At 44.5% G+C, this 19,797-nt stretch overlaps 2 protein-coding genes across 3 annotated transcripts; both read right to left on the bottom strand.

Annotated features, from left to right (window-relative positions):
• On the bottom strand, positions 1-3,544 carry LOC307074875 (glycolipid transfer protein-like). The gene is made up of 5 exons (XM_079735275.1): positions 3,371-3,544; positions 2,864-2,922; positions 2,631-2,764; positions 2,317-2,467; positions 1-1,347 (listed from the first exon to the last, which is right to left on the bottom strand). Exons 1-5 carry the CDS (start codon positions 3,471-3,473, stop codon positions 1,165-1,167), a joined length of 630 nt encoding a protein of 209 aa, XP_079591401.1. The 5' UTR covers positions 3,474-3,544; the 3' UTR covers positions 1-1,164.
• A 186-nt stretch (positions 3,545-3,730) lies between these two features.
• Positions 3,731-17,587, bottom strand: git2b (G protein-coupled receptor kinase interacting ArfGAP 2b). Of its 2 annotated transcripts, XM_079735168.1 has the most exons (20): positions 17,430-17,587; positions 16,787-16,920; positions 16,495-16,607; positions 16,257-16,362; positions 15,797-15,883; positions 15,493-15,623; positions 14,417-14,511; positions 14,278-14,323; positions 13,939-13,990; positions 13,761-13,833; positions 13,182-13,279; positions 10,907-11,018; positions 10,479-10,630; positions 10,236-10,388; positions 9,719-9,928; positions 9,463-9,552; positions 8,336-8,421; positions 7,787-7,945; positions 6,377-6,440; positions 3,731-5,047 (listed from the first exon to the last, which is right to left on the bottom strand). In XM_079735168.1, exons 1-20 carry the CDS (start codon positions 17,479-17,481, stop codon positions 4,838-4,840), a joined length of 2,223 nt encoding a protein of 740 aa, XP_079591294.1. In that variant the 5' UTR covers positions 17,482-17,587; the 3' UTR covers positions 3,731-4,837. The 2 variants fall into 2 exon arrangements, with proteins under 2 accessions (XP_079591294.1, XP_079591295.1); XM_079735169.1 differs by lacking the exon at positions 9,463-9,552.
• Positions 17,588-19,797: the final 2,210 nt, after the last annotated feature.

Raw genomic sequence — 19,797 nt, 5'->3', positions numbered from 1 at the left:
TAGCTTTGAAAATATATTTATTAAAAACCACTCAAGAATCACAAACACTTCACAAAAAGACATGAGAGCATGATCCCTGCCGACTTTCTAGGAACAACAGAGATATTTACTTACATACCAAAGTAAGCAAGTGTCTCCGCCTAGTGGACAGAATGGGCCTACACCCTGTAGATCCCGTTAGTTTGTATTGGATGAGCAATGTAAAACAAAAACATTATTTAAATTTAGTGTATGCCTACTGAGACATTTTTAAATACCATTATTTGATCAGCTTACTTTTCGTCATTTATTTTATGCACTCAAAACCATCTTCTAAAAACAATATAAATTCGATTTCCTATCCTTCTGTGCTTTTTCTCCTCGGTGTGCGAAACACACGTCAGTGAAACATAATGTCAGAAAGGGATGCAGGAAACCCTGACTAATCGAAAACACGCCTTTTTGCCTGAGACACATCACAAACCGTTCAGAAATATGCATGCCCAAGCAGCAGTGGAAATTCTAGCCCTTTGTGCTTTGTCTGCAAAAATGCAGATAGCAGATAAAGATCCTACTGATATAGACTGACAGGTTCTAGGTGACATTAAATTAAACAGAAATAGAAGAGGATGTCTTTACTAAATAGTGTAGACAGTTCTGCATAAATAGTGAATTGTATTGCCCTAATGACTCAATCTGTACTATAAATATGAAGTAAACATTGTCATCTATAGTGCGGCAAGGGTTTCTGCTTTGAAGCAAAATACACTGAATATGTATGTTTTGTTATGTTAATTTTTGAACTCTTAGATCTCAATATAAGCCTACAATGCTCTTGTCACCAAATTGAATCAGCACAAATTGACATCTAGCAACAGGAATGTTGTAGCATTGTTGTTTCCGTTGTAAAAGTTTCTGTAATTTCGGACTTCAATGGTCAAAGGCACACGTTTCTTTTAAGAAGCATATATTCATTATTAGAGCAAAGACTTCAAACAATAAATACTCCTTCTTTGATTGTTAAATAAAAAGAAGATAAAAAAAACAGAATGTTCTGACACCTTTTAGAGGGCTTATCGAACGCTTTACAGCACGCTGCAAAACCAGGGCGGATTCAGTAACCAATCAGAGTGGTCACAGACAGGACCAGGAGGTAGAGTCCTGAGGCAGTGTCTTGTAATGGCATCAAACACTGTAGTCCAGCTCGGCGTTCAGCGCTGTGTACATGTCGTAAATGGCGTCTACCGTGGCGGTGTAGTTGACCAGGAACTGTCGCAGGTTCACCAGACACTCCTCCTCCTGGATCACCTCACCCTTCGACACAGCCTTGAGGAAGTCCGACTTGTAGGGCGCAGCAATCAACGCCGTCTGGAACGAAGCAACACCCCCCGGAAGGTTGAGCCTCCCACATACCGGAAGGTATGTGGGAGGCAGGTTCACCAGACACTCCCACATACCGGAAGGTATGTGGGAGTGGATTGAGAAATACAAGCTTCTTTAACTCTTACGTTAAAGTTGACATATAATACCACCAGGTGTTAGAGTGATTAATCGTTACAAGCCGTTTTAAATATCGGCCTCTACTGACATCACAAGTGCCCGTGTCCACCTAGATGTGTGCTGTATAGATCACCAAGCGTACCAGCAAACGTTGCCCATCTATCCGTCATACATCTAGGTGGACACGCCCACTTGTGATGTCAGAAGAGACAGATTTTCAAAACAGCTTGTAATGGCTTATCACACTCACACCTGGTGGTATAACATGTCACCTTTAAAGGATAACATCAATTCATGTAATCAGTTATGAGCGAGAGCACTGAATATTACACTTGGGGGCAACAGCGCCCATAAGGTCAATATGCGTTCTTTAAAAGGGCTTGTTTTTGCCCCTGTCCGGCTCAGATTGTTATTATCAGTGTCTGTTAATATTATGCAAAGGATCCCAGCACAGAAATAAAACAGTTTTCATTACTTTTATCTTGATCAAGTCTTCTTGCTATTGTGTCTTTGCTAAGTGAAGGCTTCAGTGAAATAAGATACACAGCGCAGGTTTTTCTACACCATACCATCTGACCCGGACATGAAAATTTACAAAAGCTAGACTTCTATTTAATCAATATTAGACAATACATCCTATCCTTCAGGACATTCAGTATGTCCCTATGGAGCAGGTAGAGATTAGGCGTCTTGCTCAAGCTCAACGCCTACTGTAAGCCTTTGGACATTGTGGATCACACCCAGTACCTTTCAGCTGGGAGTGAAACACCCTTAGCCACAACAAGTACTAAACTAGCCTCCCCCCTAAACAGGAGTCTGAAACGCTGTTTAGCTTACCTTGAATATCTGCTGGACAATCCAGCCGTGGTACCTCTTGAGTGTCTCTTCGTAGGCCCTAGTGATGTTGACGCGGATGAGGTTGGGGTTGGTCTCGTCTTTCTCCCCGTCTGCCAAACTCTGCAACAGGATCTGGATGAAACGGAGACCCCTGTGTGAGAAATACGAGTAGAGGAAGAAAGAAACTGAATAGAATGTGCCGTGTGCCCGTTTTCACACTAACACAATAGAATGTGCCACTGCTTCTCAGGGTTGGGGTGCACTCATTGTGTGTGTTCACAGTTAGGAGTTCGACTTTTGAAAAAAACACGCACCTCTTTAGCCACATGAGTGCTAAAGTTGCTCCAACTTTGGGCCATTCCTTCCCATATTCTTCTTTCTCTGCTTCTAGAATCTTCTGGAGCGTGGCATATTTCACCGGGTCCTTTTCATAAACTCCCCTGATTTTCTAGATATAGAAACACAGCAGTGTTGTTTGTATGCGGGTCCAGCTTCTGACTGATGGATTGCTTTATTACACAGAGAAAGATAGATAAATCCAACGTACCGTTATGTTTCCACTAATATCCGATTTGATAGGTGAAAATACTTTAGATCCCAAACAATCTGAAAGGCAACATGAACATTTGTAATTACAACTACAAGGCAGCGTGTGTGATACACGCCAATACAGTGTATTACAGTGATTATTATAGCGTAGTAGGCAACAGGGTTTCCGTCGGATGAGCCTACTAGACATTGGAGTTAGCTAACGGGGGGGGATTCAGCTGAATGTATACTGTGGGGACATTAGATAGCGGGTCCCCTCACGGGCTTAAGTTACAATGAGGGTAATGTGGGGTCTGGACCTTACTACTAAGCAACACAAAACACATTGTCAATTGTAACATTCCATTATTTCTGCAGCGCCCGCCTTCGAGTTTAATACTAGGGCAATCCAACCGTGCGATTGTACTAGAAACCCGATCGATCCATGGTTTGTTTACATTTAGGCTGTATCTGCAGCCCTGGGGGTCGCACGACATCCCCCAGGTAGCGGTTCAGGTGTACTCACCGAAGAAAGGGGGGAGGTGGGACACCGACTCCAGGAATAACTTCGTGTCGAGCGTTTTGTCAGCAGGTAACTCTTTGAATTGGTTATCCAGTAATAAAGCCATTATCAACGCGGGCAAACCTCGTAATAACCGAACAGCGAACAGCTTTCAGTCAAAGGAACCCGGAACTTGCTACTCCCCGAAAGTCAGTGAGGAAGGGCGTTGGGGCCCCGCCCCTATCCGTTTCACTATCAGCATATTCAACAGGTAGGCTGTACAAAGGTTATCCGAACCAGGCCCAAAGACCTATGTAATGATATTATGTAATTATATTAAGTAAACACAGACTTGAAACAAGCCCTTTTTAGTTAGTGGGGCTTTATTGTCTAAAAATGCCACATTAAACACAATGGGAAAGTATAAAATAAAAAATACAAGATTGTATATGGCTCATGATATCAAATACAAACACATTTCATGGCCCGAGGAACTTAAAACAAGTACCCCGATTTGCAAAATAAACGGAAAACTATAACTTGGACAGAACTGACAATAGCAGCACAAAAATACACAGGTGTTAACTCTGCATCAACTTCATTAGTAATAGGACAGTAACCCCAACCCTTAACTAACTAGTTGAGATACATGATGATAGCTGGACTATATAACAAGCATATAACAAAAAATTGTTGTAAGAAAATAAATGTTTTTTTTTTGTTAGAGGTATGGCGGACAATTTATAAATATAACATTTGCATAATCTTAATAAAGAATTACATTGATACATATATTTTGTTTTTACATTGGAAACATTGGGAATTCTTGAAGAAAAAATACCTATTGCGACCATAAAGCTTATCTTTGAGTTAAGGCTACTGACATTGAACCTGCATTACAACAACAAAGAATGATGGGAAGTAAGTTTGCACACATACATCTCCTACAATATCAGTGTGCTGTAACAAACGATTCCATGGCAAAGCTTCACAAAGTTCGCATCTCGTATTAAAACTGGCAAAGCAACACAGGCGAATTAAACAGATGCACACTACGGCAGCACAAAGACCAGATTAAAAGAAAGACGGTCTATCCTAGAGAAATAGATAAAAGTGGATGGAAGAGGCAGAGTAAATAATAAACAAACAGCTGTGTGAGGCTAAATGCATTGTTGTGAAAAAAATCCAACATCTTCAATGAGATATTGAACGCAGAGAACGTGTCTATATGGAAAATCTGGAGTCACTTCAAGTGTAACACACAACAAGGTCAATAAATAAAGCTTCACCCAATACATCTGTAGGATAGTCTACATGTGTGGTTACATTGACCAAAACTGAATAAAACCAACAAGCCAATAAAAAACAAAAACAATAGCATAATACTGATCAAAATCGTTCGAAACAACTCCCACGACACAGAATACGACGCAGAAGCATTTCAAGAAAGGGAAAAAAATAAAAAAATTTAACTCTGGCGTCGCACATGATCTAGTTGCTGTTCTCTTTGGTCGTCACGGTGACAAGTTGCTTGGCCGCCTTGGCGATGTCGTAGGCGCACTGGATGACCTGCTGCGTGACCAGCTGCAGGTCAGCCTGGGCGGGGCTGTGGAGCGTGGCCTTCTGGCACTGTCCGTGGAGCCGGCCGGCGCTGGTGGTCAGCAGGCAGAGCGCCCCGCGCACCGTCTCCGACCGTGGCGTCTGCCCGGGGGGGAGGGGCGTGGGGGGTACACAACGCAGGGTCAAACACGCAGACGGTGGAGTCAGATCCATTAAAAAGGTAGGCTGCGAGTGGATTATTCAAGGCGATTATTATCCTATTTGTGAAGTGCACCTAACATACTGACTGCAGTCTCTGTATAAAATGCTTGGGGAAAAAAGGGGGAAGAAAAATGTGTCTGTCACAGTCCTGTAATAAGCCTGTTGCCGAATGAAGTGATTTAATGAAATGATTAGATGGCCTACTTGTCTGACTACATACCTACCTACCGCCTCTGCCTTTGCACTTAGTGCCCATGATCGGAATCTTTCACAAGGCTGGACAGAGCTTTTGCTAAAGCTAGCGCTAGCTAGGCCTGAAGGGAGTGGGTGGTATGTTTGACAGGATACTGTCAAAATCTAGCTTACTCTGGCTGGTTTCTCCAAATTGCCTTCCCTAGCTCTAAGGAGCAGGTAGGGGGAACAGGGCTCATCCTTCTCAAGGATAACTACAGATAGCATGTGAACATCGGGAATCTAACCTGTTATCTTTCGGTACTACACAACACTACCTCTGTGTATACGAACACAGGCTAAAACCTTGACATCAATACATCATGTTTACTCTAGATTGGGCCAGGGGTCATTTACTTTTTTGCAACACGTCACTTTCGTGTCCGTCGGGCTTGTTCCCGATCCTCTTGATTGTGTCGTTCTCCTACGTTAACAAGAATACCTTTCGCCACCCCACCCTCTCTTTCATGAGAGCGGCTGTGTAGAACTCTGGATGAATGAGGCAGATAGCATCACTAGAATCACTGTGTCCTGTGGCTGAATTCCTAATTCTTCTCAGTGAGAATACTACGAAGAGTCGATATGCAGTGATTCTTTAGAGTTCTATCATTATGGTCAGGCGTATGACAATTGGTTCAGAAAGAAATGGTTGATGATGCGACAGCAAACCTAATTCAGATCCCAATATTAATTGTGACTGCTGTGGCGATGTCACATACAGAAATTGAGCAGTGACAGTGAAAAATGACAACATAGCACCAGCCCTGATGCTCCCTAAAAACATGAACATTTGAACCGTGCTGAAGTGTTATCCTGGTGATATCCCTGCCAAGAACCCTGTGGTTACCCAACATAATCCTGTAATATAGTTTCTGATGCTTGGGTTGGAGTTCTTGTATGTATAAATAAACACAGCAGCTCCACGGCTCCCGAGCCCGCTGGAGCTGAGGGAAGGGGGAGCCTCTGGCTGTTTACCCAACAAACAGGAACCCGCTGAGGGACGCAGGGCGGGGAGCCCGGTGGGGGGAGTAAGCTCACCTTGGGAAACAGAGTGGCCATCTCCCTCACAGCACCGTGGATCTTCTCTGAGCACGGCAGGAAACTGAGGACACACAGCAGCCATCATCATCATCATCATCATCATCATGTTCTCAAAACAATCATAAAAAAAGGGATTCAAGCTCAAGTGTAGCTACATGACCCTCCCACTGCTTTGGGTGTGACCAAAGCAGTCACGCACAAAGCCGTTTGTTCTGTCTGATCAAACAGAGCTCCGCTCATTCATGTGTAAATATCAAACCCCAAAACTAAAATAGGAGGTGTTGACCGCGACAAAAAAAAAAGCCATTCGGATACAACTTCTCCTTTTAAATGAGCTAACTCATTTATAACATATATGAAACCGACAAGAAGTGTTGAGTAGGCTCATTCTCCATGCAAGCCTAACCGGCGTCGTACAGAAAGGGGAACGCAATGAGACCATGTGATCAATGCTGCTTTCCTAGCTCAACTCAGACAGAGGAGTCCAGTGTGCGAGAGAGGCAGGGTGCCTGGATGTATATGGGACCAAGTATGGAGGGTGGGTGGTCGAGGAGGGAGACAAATCGAGAGAGGGAGGTGGGTGGGGGAGTTTAACAAACAGCCCTCGTCTCAGTAGAGTACAGTGGAACACAGAACAACATCTCTCTATAGAATCCCTTGTTGAGACCAATGACACCGTCCATGAACCGTCGCCCACGGTGTGTGTGTGTGTGTGCGTGCGTGTGTGTAACAAGGGTGGCCATAATACCAAACAAACAATAAAAATAAAAAATAAAGAACAAATTACACTGGGGTTGGGTGGTTTCCGGAATAACCAGTGTGGTGTGGGAGCGTTTACCAATTTAAATTTAGGGAGATACTGGGAGGAGGATGACATGAGGATAAGGGTGTAACCATGGGGACCGTTACAGGAATTAGTACATTCGTCTTCACTACACAGCCAAGTACGCAGTGTATGGATTATCACGTGGGAATGATGATCGCCGATTGGGAGCCCCGCTCACTGTAGACTAGATCAGAAGCCACGGCGGACGGATTTACAAAATGGAGTAGTCCATTGCATGCTGCTACATCTACAGTCAAATTCCATGGTTCTTTGGTATTTATTTGACATGTTCCGAAAAAGCAGTGCAAAAGCGAGCATAACGAGATCAGGATTGGCTGCCGTCCTCCATGTTATTTTGCCATCTGTCGGTAAAGGCAGATGAAGCTGTAGCGATTCTCAGTTTATCGCTGACTTATCTTAAACCGGTTTGGAAAAATTTACACCAGGCCCAACCCTAAACCAAAAGCATAAGCGCACGCACACACACACACACACACACACACACACACACACACACACACACACACACACACACACACACACACACACACACACACACACACACACACACACACACACACCTTTCGTATTTGTTCTCCTGGGCGGCCTTCAGCAGCTCCTGGATGTTCTTGGTGATCTGCTCCGTCTTACAGATGACGTCCTCGGTGCCGGGCAGCGTGGAGTTCGCCTCGGCCCGCTCCTCGGGCAGCTCCTCGAACGACTCGGAGCTCGCCGACGGACTGGTGGACCACCGCATCCACACACACACACACACACACACACACAACACAGGCAATCAATACATAAAATGATGTGGTGATGGCAGATATCTTCACACCGTCTCTGTCAGCCATGCAAATTGATAAGGCCGAAGGTCAAATGTATTGCTAAAAAGAGGACACGGATTTCAAGTGAAAAGCAAAGGAAAATTTAATTTAATTAAAAGTTTATGGATAACACAAATGTGTTTCATTATGGACAAGAAGCAAAGTGTGTGTGGGACAAGTAGGCCAGGATTTCTGTTTTTAGGTCATGGGAAATGGGATTATTAGGGCTGTCAAGGAATCCCCTATTTTTAGTCATGAGGGGCACGTGGGCGTGGTCAGAGTTTGGGAGGGGAGTGCGCTCACCGCGTCTCTTCCGGTTCAGAGCGGTGATCAGGAGTGTTGTCGTAGTCGTTCTCCATCACCCTGCTGTGTCCCTCCAGACTGCAGCCCTGTAACCAGGACACAGTAGCACAGACTTCCGATTAAAATACATGCATCACACATACACGCCAGTGCGTCACTGACACAAGGGGGTCAGTGCCAAAGGTAAGCTGAGCACAGTGAAGTTGATCGCACTCATGCATTTCGGGGCCTGAATATATTTAACTTTAAATATGCGTAAGTAGCATATGCGTATATGGTATGTGTAAGCAAGATGACTTTCATTCAGAGAATTGTGCTGTGCACCTTCTGTTTCCATACATTCATATATAGGCGTATACAAAGAGAAGACTTATTCCGGGCTTGTCCGTAAATGTGGCTGAGCAGAGATAAAATATCTTTTTTCAAAGCGCTGGGAAGAAAATGTCAGAAACTCAAGTGGAAGCAGATACTTTATCGCCCTCTGGTGGCTGCAGCATTCAAACCAAAGCCTGTGTCAATATGCTGCTCGTCGGTCATGCACACGGACGCGTAATCAAAGTGGGTACAAACAGGCCGTCCACACTCCAGCAACAACATATCCATTCAAAGTGCGTAGGGGGGAGAAAATAGGAAATTAGAAACCAGCGCAATACAAACAGCAGTGTGTGCAATTAGTAGCTCTGAGGGAAAACCCAAAGTCATATCGTTTACTGCGGTCCACACTGACAAACCCATTTCTCCCCTTGGATGCACAATGTCGTCGCCTTCAGCTGACTGACTATCTGTGAAACAGCTTTGTGAAACTTGAACTGGGCTACAACCCAGTTGAGATGAGGCTCGCTCTGGCTGTTGGGGTGTTAGCTCGCGGTGGCTTCGAGAGTCACACGGTCGCGGGACCACAGACACCCCTCCCTACCCCTCCACAGCGTGCCGTGTGACAGCGGGCGCACCGCATGCATGCAGGCAGGCTGGCGTGTGGACGCTGAGGAGCGGCCATGCAGCAGCAGCAGCAGTTAAAAGGAGAGACAGCACAAAGAGGGAGGAAGCCTCTGTTTCTTCCTCTGGGCCCAGGAAGAGGAAGAAGAGGAGGAGGAGGAGGAGGAGGATGGATGGACTCAGTACTTAACCCTTCGAGATCTCTCGTCCAACGACCAGGACAGGGAGGAGGGGAAGGTAGGGAGGGAGGAGGCGGCCGTCCCCAAAGGACCCCTCTCAATCTAAAAAGGGGCGTGGTTAGGTTTCAGGTTTAAAATAAACACCCTTCAGGTGGAGAACCGACGCACGGCGTGGCTTCCGCTCGAACCTGGGGTGCGAAATGCTCGCTGTGTCGGTAGGGTTACGTGGTTGTCGGGGCGATCCCGCGGCAGGGTGCAATGGACTCACGTTGGGGGGGAGGGGCTGCAACACGAGCCCGCCGTGCCGGAGGGCCTCGCCTCTGTGGGAGGGGTAGGGCCTGGAACCCGAGCCCGTCTCGTACATGGACATGGGGCGACCCCCGCGGGCCGGCGGCCGGCCGGGGGGCTCCGGGGGCTGCTGCGCTCCGCCGGGGCTCTGCCATCGCAGCGAGGAGTTCTCCGTCTGCAGGGAGCTCAGCTGAGCACAGAGCGGAACATCGAACCCTGATGAGAGTTTCAAAGTAAAAGCCTGACATCGGATCCCCACCGGTTTAAAGGCCGGCATCGGACGCGCACGTTTGACAAAAAAATGTTGACTCTGTTATGCTCTCTTTGTCAATCACTTCCTGCTGCTTTGGACATCCTGTTGCTCTCACCACAGAGGCCTATTCACAGCAATCACAAATGCACGCAGGCCTATATATGGCAGTGCAGACTTCAATATGTAAATCCTCCATGCGCTACATGGGGAAGTGCCGGCCAGATGTTTCCCCTTCTCCACCCACCTTGCCCTGCATCATGCGGAGCTCCTCACTCAGGTGACAGTTGAGCTTGAGGAGCTGCTGTATCTTGGCCTCCGAGGCATTCAGGGCACTCTTCACCTCCATGAATTCTTGCACCGTGATTGGTCCGTCGGAGAGGTCCGATGACTCAGAGCTCTGCGCCGCAGGGACATACAAAATGAATCTAGATAAAGCTTCTTTCAAGAGTGAACTATTCGGAAAGCATCCATCACAAAACGTACAAACCTTGGTCCGTCGGTCGTTGCCGTTGTCCCTGGACGCGACCTCCCTGTCGGGGTCTTCGTCCGACGCCACGCTGTCGTAATCCGGCTGGTCGTTGTCTTGGCTGTCGCTGCCATGGCAACCGTCTATTCCTTTGAGGATCAGCTCCACGTCCTCTGATGACCGACAAACCAAACAGAGGATGAGCACAGCATCGAGGACACCACTGCGCTTACCCTGGAAGACACGTAGTCTGCGATCCGAGTTCGGAAGTGGCAAGGCCTTGTTGTGTGCATTTCAACAGGAAGTTTGATCGATGAACTGGCAATGTCAACTGAATCAAATATGAAGCATCATCAAGTTAAAGCGATGATGGGGGTTAGGTAGCACAAAATATATGTTAGCATATGAACCCATTTCTAAAGTTTGTTGAACATAAAACCCTTTCTTACCTCTCATACTTTCACAGGAGTTGCCCCATTGCCTCCGCTTGGCGTCCGTCAGAATATCGACGACCAGAGTGGCAAATTCATGGGCATTGAACCTGGCCAGCTTCTGACGACCCTGTTGAAAGAAGACCAGGCATATGTCAGCGCCCCTTCAGCGATCTCCCCCCCAACCGGTGGGCCATGGACCACCCATTTCAGGGATTATTGCATTCAAGGGTCCGGGCTGGGAATCTAGAGACCTGCCTCAGGCTGCTGTCGCTGTCACAATATATCAATGTTTTTTATTTAAAAGCGTAGCAATGCTGCTGTATAACCGGTTGGTTAGTCACTAGTTGAGGTAGTTATAGTTTTAAGGTTATGATAACATGGATATGCTAAATAAAGACACGATGACATATTAGAACAAAAATATATATATATATATATATATATATATATACATACACACAGTGGGGCAAAAAAGTATTTAGTCAGCCACCAATTGTGCAAGTTCTCCCACTTAAAAAGATGAGAGAGGCCTGTAATTTTCATCATAGGTTAACCTCAGCTATGAGAGACAAAATGAAAAAAAAAATCCAGAAAATCACATTGTCTGATTTTCTAAGAATTTATTTGCAAATTATGGTGGAAAATAAGTATTTGGTCACCTAAAAACCAGCAAGATTTCTGGCTGTCACAGACCTGTAACTTCTTCTTTAAGAGGCTCCTCTGTCCTCCACTCGTTACCTGTATTAATGGCACTTGTTTGAACTCCTAATCAGTATAAAAGACACCTGTCCACAACCTCAAACAGTCACACTCCAAACTTCACTATGGCCAAGACCAAAGAGCTGTCAAAGGACACCAGAAACACAATTGTAGACCTGCACCAGGCTGGAAAGTCTGAATCTGCAATAGGTAAGCAGCTTGGTGTGAAGAAATCAACTGTGGGAGCAATTATTAGGAAATGGAATACATACAAGACCACTGATAATCTCCCTCGATCTGGGGCTCCACGCAAGATCTCACCCTGTGGGGTCAAAATGATCACAAGAACGGTGAACAAAAATCCCAGAACCACACGGGGGGACCTAGTGAATGACCTCCAGAGAGCTGGGACCAAAGTAACAAAGGCTACCATCACTAACACACTACGCCGCCAGAGATTCAAATCCTGCAGTGCCAGACGTGTCCCCCTGCTAAGCCAGTGCATGTCCGGGCCCGTTTGAAGTTTGCTAGAGAGCATTTGGATGATCCAGAACAGGATTTGGAGAATGTCATATGGTCAGATGAAACCAAAATATAACTTTTTGGTAAAAACTCAACTCGTCGTGTTTGGAGGAGAAAGAATGCTGAGTTGCACCCAAAGAACACCATACCTACAGTGAAGCATGGGGGTGGAAACATCATGCTTTGGGGCTGTTTTTCTGCCAAGGGACCAGGACGTCTGATCCGTGTGACGGAAAGAATGAATGGGGCCATGTATCGTGAGATTTTGAGTGAAAACCACCTTCCATCAGCAAGGGCACTGAAGATGAAACGTGGCTGGGTCTTTCAGCATGACAATGACCCCAAACACACCGCCCGGGCAACGAAGGAGTGGCTTCGTAAGAAGCATTTCAAGCTCCTGGAGTGGCCTAGCCAGTCTCCAGATCTCAACCCCATAGAAAATCTTTGGAGGGAATTGAAAGTCTGTGTTGCCCAGCGAAGGCCCAAAAACATCACTGCTCTAGAGGAGATCTGCATGGAGGAATGGGCCAAAATACCAGCAGCAGTGTGTGAAAACCTTGTAAAGACTTACAGAAAACGTTTGACCTCTGTCATTACCAACAAAGGGCATGTAACAAAGTATTGAGATGACCTTTTGTTATTGACCAAATAATTATTTTCCACCATAATTTGCAAATAAATTCTTTAAAAATCAGACAATGTGATTTTCTAGATTTATTTTTTTTCATTTTGTCTCTCATAGCTGAGGTATACCTATGATGAAAATTACAGGCCTCTCTCATCTTTTTAAGTGGGAGAACTTGCACAATTGGTGGCTGACTAAATACTTTTTTGCCCCACTGTATGTATATATATATATATATATATATATATAAAGTCACAATGTTGTTTGTTAAATACAGTATTATCGCTTCATATTCTTTCAAATGAAAGAGGATTTCCAGTGAATAGTGACGCCTTGTGCATTACAACAGATGTGTCGCTACCAGTTGTGTAACCGATGTTACGTTACACAACTGGCCTGGGGCCCCCTTGCTCTGCAGTTTATAACAGCGGCGACGGTGCTTGCCTGGTTGCGGGTGGAGGAGTACTCCGGGTTGACGGGGAGGAAGGGCACCACAGTGGCGTCGGAGACCAGCGTGCTGTGGTTCTGGGTGACCAGCCACACTGAGGGAAGGATCGCCGGGGGTGATGAGCGAGGTTCAATAGAATATACAGTGAAGGATGTCATGTCAACGCAGAGTCGCTCACCAGCTTCCGCAATAGACTCAAGACTCACCTGTTTAGAGTTCACCTAGACTCTGCATAGGCCAGCCCGTCCCACCCCTCCTACTTGTTGTATGTTGTACGTCCTGGCACTTAATGTACGCACTTATTGCACGTCATACTTAGTTATAGTACTTAGTAATAGTTATGTAGCTATTATTTGTTATGTCCTAGTTATCCTAGCTGCCTTTGTTGTATACTGGGAATGAGTTAACCTTGCGATTGTTAATGCTTTGCACTGGGTACTATGAACATCCTTACTCTACCGGCAGCAATATATATTTTTCACTTTCTTATGAAAAAATATACGCTTGGATAAAAGTCTGCTAGATGCCCAAAATGTCAATGTCATAAAGAGGGGTAGGTGGATAAAAAGACTCACCGGCGTCTGTTTCCCTCCTGTCCACCTCATCGTACACATCCATGGCCAGCTCTTCAAACTGATGGTTGCTGAGCTGGAAGAGAGCGAGGCCAGGTGGAGTCCAGAGGTTATTACCATGGTAACAAGAGACATGGGTCGGGTTGAACAATATGCATGATGAGATTAAGAACATGCTTACAGACTGGAGCTTCTTCTTTGCAGCCTTGGCAAATTCGGATAAATCTAAACTGCTGTAAGAAAGAAATTATAATTTGAATGCTTCTCTTAAAACACACATTGGTTTCAGCATTTACTGTCGGGAATGTAGTAAGTAGCGCAAACAAGACATACTTACTTAAATCTTATTCATCAAGATTTTGCACAAATAGGAACAAATCAAAATGTACATGTATTAAATCGAAATTTAAATAAATGTATTGCTACAGAGGATATGTAAACCACCTTCTTTGAAATTCTACACAAAGAGGAAGAAAACTAATACTCAAAATACCTAACTGAGGAGATTATTCTTTTTTACCTGTCTGCGAGTTGTGGGATAATGAAGTGTTGCCCAGTTCTATGATCTAGAAAAAATAAATATAACCCAGATTAGATTAAGAACATATCAACCCACCAGCCCTTCAGTTTTTGTAAATCTGGCTCTGAGCTCCGCTTACCTGGCCTCCTCCCACACAGATAGAAGGTCAGCCGGTCAGTGAGTTCATACTGGATCTCAACCAAGCGGTCCACTAGTTCCTGATGACCTGCTTGTCTGGGAATACATACAGAGTATATTCAACAGGCTGTGATGCATTCATAGAAAAACAGGTTTATGTATCGCAATTATATTTTGGAAGTGAAAAATTCTTACGCTATTATCCCACTTAAGAGCATTTGGGCGACAACAACTATCAACTCATTTCATTGAGATTATATCTTGGAGATGAATCATGTAGTCTATAAAATGTCTGAAATATTAGCAAATTTCCTTTACAAGTTGCTAGAGTCCAAAGTGATGTTTGCTGGCTCTATTTGACAATAATTTGAGGAAGACTAAAATATTAATGTTAATAATATTTATTACACGGCTCTTCTCAATGCCGTAGAACGCTCGGTTTACTTGCATGGGCCCTTCATACCTTCCGGCTCTCTGCTACTCTGTTGCGGAGTATAATTGATTGCTGTCAATTATTTTTGCCATCTTTCATATCACTCCGCAAGTAGTCCGGTAACTTATCAACCCCAGCGTACTCGGTTGCTAAGTGACGTTAACGTCTTTGGCAGACTATTTCTCTGCTGCTACGAATGCTGGCAAAAAATAAATTGTAAAAAGTCATTTTTTCGTTTTGGCAAGTAGCCGTGTAATAAGCGGGATAATGTATAGAACGTCGCTGGTCATTATCGAAAATAAGCCCCTTCAGGGCGAAGCAAGACTCCTCCGCTAGAGGCTGGTGTCCGGTTCGCCCTATCGGGGCTTATTTTCCAGATAATGACCGGCGTTCTATACATTATCCCTTACATATTTGAATGTCAGAAGCATTAGGCAGCAAATGTTTGGTATTTTAACTTAACAAAAATACCTTGACTGAAAACGATTAAATCGCTTATCAAAATTCAACCCAGTCGATCGACTAATCGATGAACCGCCTAGCCGTAGCCGCCCTACCACCAAGCGTTGCCTTAATAGGTGATGGCAGCGTTGTTGCAATCCACACCCATTACACTCCACTACCACTGTTACAACCGGTGTCACCTTGCATAATCAATGGGAGTCTTCCCGCTGGTGTCGAGGGCCCCGGGGTCGGCTCCGTACACGGCCAGTAGCTCCACCTGGAATACCTGTCCCGCTTTTGCTGCTATGTGCAGCGGTGTGTTCCCCTTCTCCTAGAAGACGACGAGAGTAAAATTGAGCACTCGTGCCAACATCTTAGCATCACGCTAACAGACGCTAGCAAACAGACGGTACGCTAACACTGGTCCCCTTCATGTGAAATGGGGGTTAGCATTAGCGTAGCCGACTGTTTGGGTTCTCATGAGATCCCGATTAGAGAACTCACCGGATGGAAGAAGTTAGCTTGCGCTCCCAGCGACAGCAGCCTGAGGCAGGTCTCTAGATTCCCAGTCCGGACACTTGAATGCAGTTGCTGAATAATCATGTGAAAAAAATACAAAACATTTCATTCATGTGCACAAAACTCAAATGACCTAGCGCTTACGTGGGTGATTGTGTGGGTGATTTAAAAAAACAGGGGGAGGGGTTGGTCACAAGGCCCTTTCACATTGCATTGAGGACAAGCACGATGCTGTATTGCGGTCCACCAACAACAGCCGGTTCACGGTATGGTTCTGGAGCCGTGTTGTTCCCGAGGAATGAAGCAGTGTTATCTTCTCTACCCTCTCATTACCCCCCTACATGTTATTATCGTCCGTTTGACTAAGAGCAGCTGCTGGCCCTCCAGGCTGGTTTAGCACCAAGGCTTTTCAGAAGATTCTCTTCCCCCCGCATCGATGTCTCACCTTACTGAGGTCTTTGGTGGCAACGTTGTCGTCTTCGCGGCAGGGCATCCGGTGAACGAAAGCCAACATCTGATATTTAGCCTTGATGAACTCCGTCTTGTTAGGGCTGGAAATGACAGAGACGGCCATGAATTAATCAAGACGGCCAAGGCCGAACAGGAAGCGGTATTCTTTATAATTCCATCCCCCCCACAGAGGCCATACAACAGACCACACGATGCCAGACAGACAAACTCACTGCACTCGGTCCTGAGGGTTGGCCTTGCGTTTCCCACTGCCTGCAGAGGACGGATCCAGAAGGCTATGCTCCCAAATAGAATTAGCGCCATTGCCGTACAGCGTCTGAACCATCTACAAACAAAAAGCAAAAGAGTTAGCAGTACTAATACAAGTCATAAACTATAATGATAACCACAACTTGAAACACTCTGTATTATGTCTTTTAGCATGGTCACTATGTAATTGCGTGAATAATATATGAGTCGTGAAAGTGTGCAAGTGAGTTTCATGCCTCATGCACCGTACATCACCTGTAACTGAGAAGGGGGCCAGGGAGTATGCGTGAGATGCCGGACTTGAGAGCTGTGTCGCCCGAGACCTCGGTGGATGCTGCAGCACTCGTCGCATATCAACACCCCCCTGTTCACGGAGGCCCACCGTGGCTCTGTAAAACATCATTCAACACTGGTAGGACGTGTTGTTTACGATATGCAGATTCGTAAATAATGAAATAACCATTGGAAATACTTGTTTGTGGTTGTTGTTGTTGTTTACATCTCATTTGGCGCATCTACTACGGTCAACAGATTTAAAATGACAGACATTTACTATCGAGTCGACTCTAAATACACTTTAAAAGCAACATTCGGTCATTATGTTGTATTAGTCTACCCTGAAAACGTGAACGACGTGCCAATTAATAATCGAACGGAATGGAGGCGTTCAAGTCCTAATGCAACTTAAACAGGGAGGATTTTCCCCTGTCGGCGAAGCTGTTTAGCGTTGTTTAACACATAGATGCATCGGCCTTGCAACATTTGTATCGATTTAAGAGCATAGCGATGTGGGTGTTTGTCTACGTGGTTGGTTAGACACTAGTTGAGCTAGGCATAGCTTTAAGGTTACGATAACAGACATGCTAGAAGGCTAACGCTAGTTATTTTGACATCCTACCTAGCGCACTGCAATCAGCGCAGACCTCTCTGCTTCGCACTCGCTTGGACATCCCTTCAAATGTGGTCAAATCCTCAGCACTTTCCGGTTCAAATCGATATTTTACAGATACTATGTTTTTTACAACTAGACAATGACGGGGCGGGTCATTCTCCGACGTTAAGATTCACAGTTTGTCTCCTCCCCTCCGCTGTGCAACAAAGCAGGGTCCCATTCGAATGCTCACTGAGGCTTCCTTCCCTCCCTCCCACCCTCCAACTCGCCCTCCTTCCTTCCTTCCTCGTTACTTGTTCGCGTCTTCCTCTCATTCTTTTAATACTGCAGGAACTTGACAATTTAAAAAAACAGCCCACCAGATGCATGTATAAAAATAGAATGATATATATAATATTGTTCATCATTGTTATTATTATGTAGGCTTTATTCAAATATTGTTAGTAATTGCATTAGTATACATATGATAGTAGGCATATACTAGTAAGCCGAGTAGGCCTACTAGGCATATACTATTAAGCCTAGTAGGCCTACTAGTGATATTGCTCTGTGAATATAGGAAGTTGCCCTCCTAACCTGTCATCATCAGTCACATTCTTAATGTCAGGCGATTTGTTGGAAATATAACCACCTTACCAATTGACCAATGCTGGATGAGCTCCTACAATTAACCCTAACCACATAATTTGAAAAGCTTCGTTCTTAAGTGACCATGTGCACTATACATCAAGATTTGGCATGTAGAGAGAGAGAGAGAGAGAGAGAGAGAGAGAGAGAGAGAGAGAGAGAGAGAACGTGTGTGTGTGTGTGTGTGTGTGTGTGTGTGTGTGTGTGTGTGTGTGTGTGTGTGTGTGTGTGTGTGTGTGTGTGTGTGTGTTCATTACGTGAGTGTATTTGTGTTCTCAAGTGTTCACTTCTCTCTAGGCCGCTAGGTTATCTACTCTAAAGTGTTGCACTGTGGTTACGGCACCGGAACAGTCATGGGTATTGAATTGCAGAAGTGTCACAGACTTTGCCAGTGGTAAGATGTAAAAAGAATATATACTTTGCATAGCAAAGAGTCTCAGTCTTTCATGGACACATAAATACCCCACACATATACATATGTTTTATCATTTACTGGGACCACGTACAGTTCAAAACATAAATGTCACCATTCGATGCACCATACCAGATTTTAGCTTGAGCTAATTCGCATCGAAAGTCCCTTGGCCGGTCGCCAGGGAAAGCACAATAACAAACAGTACAGGGCATAAACAGAACACAGAGATAAACAAAAAAGACACACACATGACACGCAATAGCGAGCTACACACAGTGGCCGATCACAAATGTAATAAACGTGTTAATGAATGGAAGAATTTATAACAAATCTGGGGATCAATTATTAGATCTATTCAGACAAATAAACGTCCATACACATCTCATTTCGTATTTTTTTCTAGTATCTTAATGATACGTGCTCATGATCACTCATACATGAGTGAAAAGAAGGATTCAGCAGAAGATTATTTGAGACCCAATGATAGTAGTATATTACACAAGACTGTCTGCCAAGGAGATACTCACTGAAGTATGTTAAGATTTTAGGAATTTTAAAAACTATTTGATTATTGTGATTGCTGCTCTTTGACCACTCTTCCAGTGATATTAATAAGGAATATGTTTAATGTTTTATTTAATTGTTGATTGCATTGATTATCGTTCAACAGTTTAGTTTTGAGCCATTGAACGTTTGACTCTGTTAAGAACAAAGTTGAAGTTTTATAGTTTCCTAAACAACATTCACTACCACTTATTGTATGTGATTCAGTGAGACATGTCTGAGGTTTCTAAATAACATTTGTGATTTATACAGGCCAAAAGAAGATGCATCAGTAAATTCAACATGATAAATACCATAAGAACATATAGGCCTATAGTGTTTAATTTCAAGTCTCCTGCCTTAAAATTAGAATAGCTATGGGAATTAAGACTATTCTGTTCATTCTCTCATATGTGCTGCTACGGATGACAATGATTGCATTATTGTTATGTTCAACGGTAAAACTATTTGATTAGAAATTGTAAATAATAACGACGTTTAACAGATCAATAAATAAGGAGAGTTTGAGCATCTAATATTGATAGGGTCTTCACAGGCTGCTGTTGCTTTAAGGGGTGTGTTGGTCCAGAAAGAGGTAGTAGATAGGTTTAGGTTAAGTCGCCAGGAATAGAGACAGTGATCATCGGGCTCCCTGATTCCTATACCAGTGGTGTTTCATACACAAACTGACTGGGGACATTTGTCAAGAAAAAGAAGCTTCCTTCGGATTAATCTACAGCGACCTAACGGACGCCATGGGAGGCACGGAAAAGCATTTATTTTTACATG

Source organism: Pollachius pollachius (assembly GCF_949987615.1).
Source record: "Pollachius pollachius genome assembly, chromosome: 4".
Lineage (NCBI taxonomy): Eukaryota > Metazoa > Chordata > Actinopteri > Gadiformes > Gadidae > Pollachius > Pollachius pollachius.
This window is presented reverse-complemented; position numbering and strand designations above follow the sequence as displayed.

Excerpts from the sequence above, each read along its gene's own strand:
- LOC307074875 (XM_079735275.1), bottom strand. The coding sequence starts at position 3,473 with ATGGCTTTATTACTGGATAACCAATTCAAAGAGTTACCTGCTGACAAA. Across the intron at positions 2,765-2,863 it reads ATATTAGTGGAAACATAACG|AAAATCAGGGGAGTTTATGA; the intron begins GTACGTTGGATT and ends TTCTATATCTAG. Across the intron at positions 1,348-2,316 it reads TTGTCCAGCAGATATTCAAG|ACGGCGTTGATTGCTGCGCC; the intron begins GTAAGCTAAACA and ends GCTTCGTTCCAG.
- git2b (XM_079735168.1), bottom strand. The coding sequence starts at position 17,481 with ATGTCCAAGCGAGTGCGAAGCAGAGAGGTCTGCGCTGATTGCAGTGCG. Across the intron at positions 15,884-16,256 it reads CCACCAAAGACCTCAGTAAG|CAACTGCATTCAAGTGTCCG; the intron begins GTGAGACATCGA and ends ATGATTATTCAG. Across the intron at positions 6,441-7,786 it reads CAGGAGAACAAATACGAAAG|TTTCCTGCCGTGCTCAGAGA; the intron begins GTGTGTGTGTGT and ends GTGTGTCCTCAG.